The sequence below is a fragment of the Chelonoidis abingdonii genome, chromosome 4, assembly GCF_003597395.2.
Source record: "Chelonoidis abingdonii isolate Lonesome George chromosome 4, CheloAbing_2.0, whole genome shotgun sequence".
NCBI classification, from domain to species: Eukaryota; Metazoa; Chordata; order Testudines; family Testudinidae; genus Chelonoidis; species Chelonoidis abingdonii.
Window position 1 is genome coordinate 75,918,311 of NC_133772.1, and position 7,075 is coordinate 75,925,385.

The window sequence follows — 7,075 nt, forward strand, 5'->3', positions numbered from 1 at the left end:
TTTTTTTTTTTTTTGCCATTTGAAATCAAGCAAGCTACACAGATCAGGAAAATTCAAGTGTCAACACCAAACTAACTTTTTTTTTTTACCATTTAGCATCTCTCTTCTTGGTCTTTCCTTTTTCTTTATAATAAACCTTTAGTTTTAGAGACTAAAGGATTGGCTGGCAGTGTGACATTTTGAGTAAGATCCAACCTAATACTGATCTGGCAATGTGGCTGGTCCTTTGGGGTCAGAACAACATTTTATATAGTGGCAGAGTTTTAAAATAACTTCTCACTGTACTGGATCTATGTGCTGACTGGGAGCCAGAGATGTGGAATGCAATAAGGGGGCTGTGTGATTCTCCCCTTTTTTTCACTTCTTGATAACCAGTGTGGGGGATCAGAAGCACAGTTTGTGACTGGTTGGGGAGTTTAACTTCATTGTTACCCACCAGTTTTGGGAGTATCCGCACAGCTTTTCGCCGCCTGCCCTGACCTTCAGTGAGGGCCCCCCCAGGTGCACTTAATACAGATAAACACAGGTCCTGCATTGAGGAACCAAGAATGTAGGTCACTTATGAGATGTAGGACTGTATTTTGGAAAGCAATAACTCAGACAGGACTTTAAGGATCATAGTGGATAACCAATTGAATGTGAGTTGGCAGTGCAGTGTGGTGACAAAGAAAGCAAATGCAATCTTTCGATGTATAGTCAGGGGACAAATGAGTAGAAGTACAGTAGAAAGGTGTAACTACCATTGTGTATGGCATTTGTGAGACTAATGCTAGAATAGTGTGTCCACTTCCGATGACCACTCTTTTAAAAGAATGTTGATAAATTGAAAAGGATTGTGAAGAGTTACAAGCATGATCTGAGATCTGAAAAACCTGCCTCACAAAGAGAATAAAGAAACTTAATCTATTTATCTTAACAAAATGAAATTTAAGAGGCGACATGATCATGGTCTACAAGAACCTACAGGGGGAGATTTTGCATAATAGAGGGCTCCTTAATCTAACAGACAGACAAAAGCAGAATAAAATATATAATAGATAGAAGATGAAGCTAGACAAATTCAGATTAGAAATCAGGCATGATTTCTTTTAGAGAGGTTAATTAACCGTTGGAACAACTTACCCTAGGGATGCGGTGGATTCTCCATTACTTGAAGTTTTAAAGCAAGGCCGAATGGCTATCTAAATTATATGCTGTAGTCTAACTCAGCTGGAAGTGACGGGCTTGATGCAGGAATCACTTAGTGAAATTCTAGGTGTTATGGATGAGGTCAGACTGACTAATCATAATAGTTCCTTCTGGCCTTAAAATTTATGAACCGTGGTGAAATATAGCTGCTACCTGGCAGTAACACAGGGAGTGGTATAACTGCTCTTCATGATACGATGAGAACCTTATCAGACAAAGTCTTAATTGATAATCTGTTGAGGGACCCCTTTCTTGTTTTAAGCTCTGATGTGGAGTCCCCTAATGCAGTGTTTCCCTCTTCTGCACATACTTCTGTATTTTTATTTCTTCTTTCTAGGAAGAGAATGGGGACTATACTTATGTGGAAAGAGTGCGGATCCCATTGCCTCATGGAACTTTACTGATGATGGATGGAGCTACCCAGGAAGACTGGCAGGTGAGAATACTTGGGCAACATGAACAAGTTTTTTCCCATCGAGGTATAGTTTTCTGGATTTCCACAGACTGCGCCATTGGGGACATGAGTTACTGGGAAAGCTATTGGGAGATGTGTGTTATGCAATAAAATGACACTTCACTATATATTAGCAGTGCTTTCCATCCAAGAAGCTCAATGCATCCCACAAAATTTATGGCTTAAGTTGAACAGCTTCTCTGCAAGATCAATAAGTGATATATCAGAGGGGTAGCTGTGTTAGTCTGTATCCACAAAAACAACAAGGAATCCAGTAGCACCTTAAAGACTAACAGATTTATTTTGGCATAAGCTTTCATGGGTAAAAATCCTCACTTCTTCAAATGCATGGAGTGAAAATTACAGATGCATAAATATAATGGCACATGAAGAGAAGGGAGTTACCTTACAAGTGGAGAACCAGTGATGACAAGGCCAATTCAGTCAGAGTAGATGTGGTCCACTCCCAATAATTGATGAGGAGATATCAATACCAAGAGAGGGAAAATTGCTTTTATAGTGAGCCAGCCACTCCCAGTCCCTGTTCAACACCAAATTAATGATGATAAGTTTTCAAATGAATTGTAGCTCTGCAGTTTCTCTTTGAAGTCTGTTTTTGAAGTTTTTTTTTTTGTTTTTGTTTTTTTTGAAGAATGGCTACTTTTAAATCTGTTATAGAATGTCTGGGGAGATTGAAGGGTTCTCCTATTGGCTTTTGTGTATTACCGTTCCTGATGTCTGATTTGTGTCAATTTATTCTTCTACGTAGAGACTGTCTGTCTGGTTTGGCCAATGTACACTGCAGAGGGGCATTGCTGGCACATAATAGCATACATCGTGTTAGTAGATGTGCAGGTGAATGAGCCCTTGATGGTATGGCTGTTGTGGTTGGTGTCACTACAGTAGATATGGGGACAGAGTAGGCAATGGGGTTTGTTACAGGGATTGGTTCCTGGGTTAGTGTTTCTATGCTGTGGTGGGTAGTTGCTGGTGAATATTTGCTTCAGGTTGTGGGGCTATCTGAAAATGAGGATTGGCCTGCCTCCCAAGGTCTCTGAGAGTGAGGGATCATTTTCCAGGATAGGTTGTAGATTGCTGATAATGTGCTGAAGAGGTTTTAGCTGGGGGCTGTACATGATGGCCAGTGGTGTTCTGTTGTTTTCCTTGTTGGGCCTGTGCTGGAGTAGGTGACTTCTGGGTACCCGTCTCACTCTGTCAATCTGTCTCCTCACTTCGCCAGATGGGTATTGTAGTTTTAAGAATGCTTGATATAGATCTTATCGCTGTTTGTCTCTGTCTGAGGGATTGGAGCAAATGCAGTTGTATCTTGGGGCTTGTAGACAACAGATTGTGTGACATGTCCTGGATGGAAGCTGGAGGCATGTAGGTTAAGTATAGTGGTGAGTAGGTTTCCGGTATAGGGTAGTGTTTATGTGACCATCATTTATTTGCACTGTAGTGTCCAGGAAGTGGATCTCTTGTGTGGACTGGTCCAGGCTAAGGCTGATGGTGGGGTGGAAATTGTTGAAATCCAGGTGGAATTCTTCAAGGGCCTCCTTCCTGTGGGTCATATGGTGATGTCATCAATGTAGCGCAAGTAGAGGAGGGGAGCTAGGGGACGAAAGCTGAGGAAGTGTTGTTCTAAGTAAGCCATAAAAATGTTGGTATACTGTGGGGCCATGCGGGTACCCATAGCTGTGCCGCTGACTTGAAGGTAGAAGTTGTCCCCAAATGTGAAATAGTTGTGGGTGAGGATAAAGTCACAAAGCTCAGCCACCAGGTATGCTGTGGCCTCATCAGGGATACTGTTCCTCACAGCTTGTAGTCCATCCTTGTGTGGAATATTGGTGTAAAGAGCTTCTACATCTGTGGTAGCCAGGATGGTGTTTTCAGGAAGATCACCAATGCATTGTAGTTTCCTCAGGAAGTCAGTGGAGTCTCAAAGATATCTAGGAGGGCTGATAGCGTAGGGTCTGAGGAGAGAGTCCAAATAGCTAGATAATCCTGCTGTAAGAATGCCAAAGCCTGAGATGATGGGGCGTGCAGGATTTCCAGGTTTATGGATCTTGGGTAGCAGATAAAATACCCCTGCTCAGGGCTCTAAGGGTGTGTCTGTGTAGATTTGTTTCCATGCTATAGCAGGGAGTTTTTGAGCAGATGGTATAGTTTCTGTTGGTACTCCTTATGGAATCGGAAGACAGTGGCCTATAGAATGTGGTGTTGGATTGTTGCCTGGCAGCCTCCGGTTCGTAATCTGACATGTTCGTGATGCCTACAGCATCTCCTGTCTGCTCCTTTAATTATAATGTCAGAGTTGTTTCTGAGTCCGTGGATGGCGTTGCGTTCTGTACGGCTGAGGCTATGGGGCAAGTGATGCTGTTTGTTCATAATTTCAGCCTGTGCATGTCTGTGGAAGCACTCTATGTAGAGGTTCAGTCTGCCATTTCGACCATCAGGAGGAGTCCACGCAGAGGAGTTCTTCTTGTAGTGTTGGTAGGAGCGTTCCTGCGGGTCAGTGCACTGTTCGCTGGTGTGTTGAAAATATTCCTTGAGTTGGGGACGGCTAAAGTAGGCTTCTAGATCACTGCAGAACTGTATCATGGGCATGGTGAGGCAGAAAGAGAGTCCCGAAATACGACAGACTCTTCTGCTGGGCTGTGTGTGTGGTTGAATAGATTGACAATATTGTTGGGTGAGTTAAGGGGTACCCCTGCTGTAGCCCCCTGTGGCATGTAGGAGTTTAGTTTACTGTCCTTTTTCCTCTGTAGAGAAGTAAAGTGTGCGTTGTAAATGGCTTGTCTCGTTTCTGTAAAGTCCAGCCACGTGGAAGTTTGTGTGTGGAAGGTTGGTTTTGTATAAGAGTCTCCAGCTTTGAGAGCTCATTCTTGATCTTCTCTTATTTGCTGTACAGGATGCTGATCAGGTGGTTCCTCAGTTTCCTTGAGAGTGTGTGGCACAATCTCTCACCATAGTCAGTGTAGTATGTCAATTGCAATGGATTTTTACCTTCAGTCCATTTGGTATGATGTCCATCTGTTTGTACTTGGAGAGGAAGATGTCTGTCTGTACAATACTCACCTGGGGAAGTGAGGAGACAGGTTGACAGATCGAGATGGGTACCCAGAAGTCACCTACTACAGGGTAGGCCCAACAAGGAAAATAACAGAACACCACTGGCCATCACGTACAGTCCCCAGTTAAAACCAGCACATTATCAATGATCTACAACCTATCCTGGAAAATGATTTCTCACTTTCACAGACCTTGGGAGGCAGGCCCATCCTCGCTTACAGACAGCCCCCTCAACCTGAAGCAAATATTCCCCAGCAACTACCCACCACACCACAGAAACACTAACCCAGGAACCAATCCCTGTAACAAACCCCGTTGCCTACTCTGTCCTCATATCTACTCTAGCGATACCATCATAGGACCCCACCACATCGGCCACACCATCAGACCATCCTGACTGAATTGGCCTTGTCAGCGCTGGTTCTCCACTTGTAAGGTGTCAAGTATCAGAGGAGTAGCCATGTTAGTCTGGATCTGTAAAAGCAGAAGAGAGTCCTTTGGCACCTTATAGACTAACAGACATATTGGAGCATCCGATGAAGTGCGTATTTACCCACGAGAGCTCATGCTCCAATACGTCTGTTAGTCTATAAGGTGCCACAGGACTCTTTGCCACTTGTAAGGTAACTCCCTTCTCTTCATGTGCCAGTATATTTATGTCTGAATCTGTAATTTTCACTCCATGCATCTGATGAAGTGGGATTTTTACCCACGAAAGTTTATGCCCAAATAAATCTGTTAGTCTTTAAGGTGCCACCAGACACCAAGTGATATATTGATCACTCCATCCACCACTTAAACACCTATGTAATGGTCCTGCATTTAGGAGAGGCAGTGACGAACACCGTATGCATCTGAAAGTGCATAGGCAATTTAGGAAGACACAACATAATGAAGTTGTAATTTGGCCTAACCACTCTACTGTTACAAAACGTTCTGTGGGTTTCTTAATGGCTCTGAGCAGTCAGAACATGGGTTTTATGTCTTATCGAATTCCTGTATTATGAAAAGTGAGTAATGTCACCAACCTGTAAAATGAGGATACAAAGTATTTTGTATTTGAATATTAAATGTGTTTTTAACTATGCAAACTCATATATTCTTTTTGTTCATAATGTTTATAGCATCGGGTACCTAAGGAATATCATGCCAGGGAACCGCGGATAAACTTGACATTTAGGACCATTTATCCAGACCCTGAGGGAATGCAAAGGTGAATGAAGACAACTGTCTTGGATATTACTGGATATAACATCACAGCTGATCCAAAACCTCAGACCTTGTGCTGGTTTGGAGCAAGAAGCCATAATGGATTCACAGTTACTGTCAAACATCTGATGGGGAGAGGGGAACGGAGCTGTCATCATGGAAAACTGTGACAGTCACAAGTTTCCTGTAACATGTAGATGATACTGTCGTATTTTCAGACATAAGATGCTATGTAATTTTGCTAATTCATAGAGTTTGTTTTGTTTGATTTTAAAAAACAATAATGACCTGTCCCTTTGGAGAGAGGTGAAAATGCTTGATAAAATTAAAGATATGAGAGTTCACCCATGGGAAAGCAGCTTCAGTGATCGGTGTTTTTTTACCACCACCCCAGTACCCTGGCAAAATGTGAATGGGTTTTTATAGCAGAGACAAATAACGGAAAATAATCCTGTCATACTGGTCTACATAAACCGTGCAGGTGTGTGTATAATTAATACTTTGCACTTACATAGCACATCAGCTCAGAGGCTCTTGGTGCACTTATAACTAAGGCTATGATTTGGTCCTGGTGGCTGCAGAGGTCATGGAATCTGTGACTTCTGCAGACCTCCATGACTTCAGCCTGCAGCAGCTGGGAGCTGCAGGGTACCCCACTGTCCATGGTGGCCGAGAGCTGCAGAATACCCCGTGGCCCAGAGTGGTGGGGAATCCCCCGCTGCTCCCAGTCTCTGCAGGGAATTTCCCAGAGCTCCCCAGTCCCTGAGACCCCCGGCAGCTCCTCTGCTGCCACTGCCAGCAGGGGAACCCTTGCCGCTCCCCAGCCTGGCGGGGAAGGAGGGGAATCCCCCAGAGGTCCCCAGGCAGCAGGAGATCCCCTGCAGCTTCCCAGCCATAATGGGCTGGGGTAACTCCCAGTTACTGGGCAGGGACCGCAGCTTCCAGCCACAGCAGGGCAGGGTGCTGGACCCTTCTCCCCTCCCCATTGGTCATGAACACTTTTAGTAAAAGTCAGGGACAGGTCAGGCTTCTGTGAATTTTTATTTATTGCTTGAGACCTATCCAGGACACTTACTAAAAATATCCATGACAAAATCGTAGCCTTACTTAAATACTATAAGCTAGCTCTGACATAGTGCTTTTACTCTGTAG

General features: G+C 43.8%; 1 protein-coding gene across 4 annotated transcripts in view; it reads left to right on the top strand.

Moving 5' to 3' along the window:
* The window catches only part of ALKBH3 (alkB homolog 3, alpha-ketoglutarate dependent dioxygenase), a 63,379-nt gene extending 57,101 nt beyond the window's left edge, over nt 1–6,278 (top strand). For all 4 annotated transcript variants that reach the window (XM_032790409.2, XM_075065265.1, XM_075065264.1 and 1 more), the window contains 2 exons: nt 1,526–1,624; nt 5,839–6,278. In XM_032790409.2, the coding sequence (XP_032646300.1) occupies nt 1,526–1,624; nt 5,839–5,931 (192 nt within the window). In that variant the 3' untranslated portion in view covers nt 5,932–6,278. The remainder of the gene's footprint in view (nt 1–1,525; nt 1,625–5,838) is intronic.
* Nucleotides 6,279–7,075: the final 797 nt, after the last annotated feature.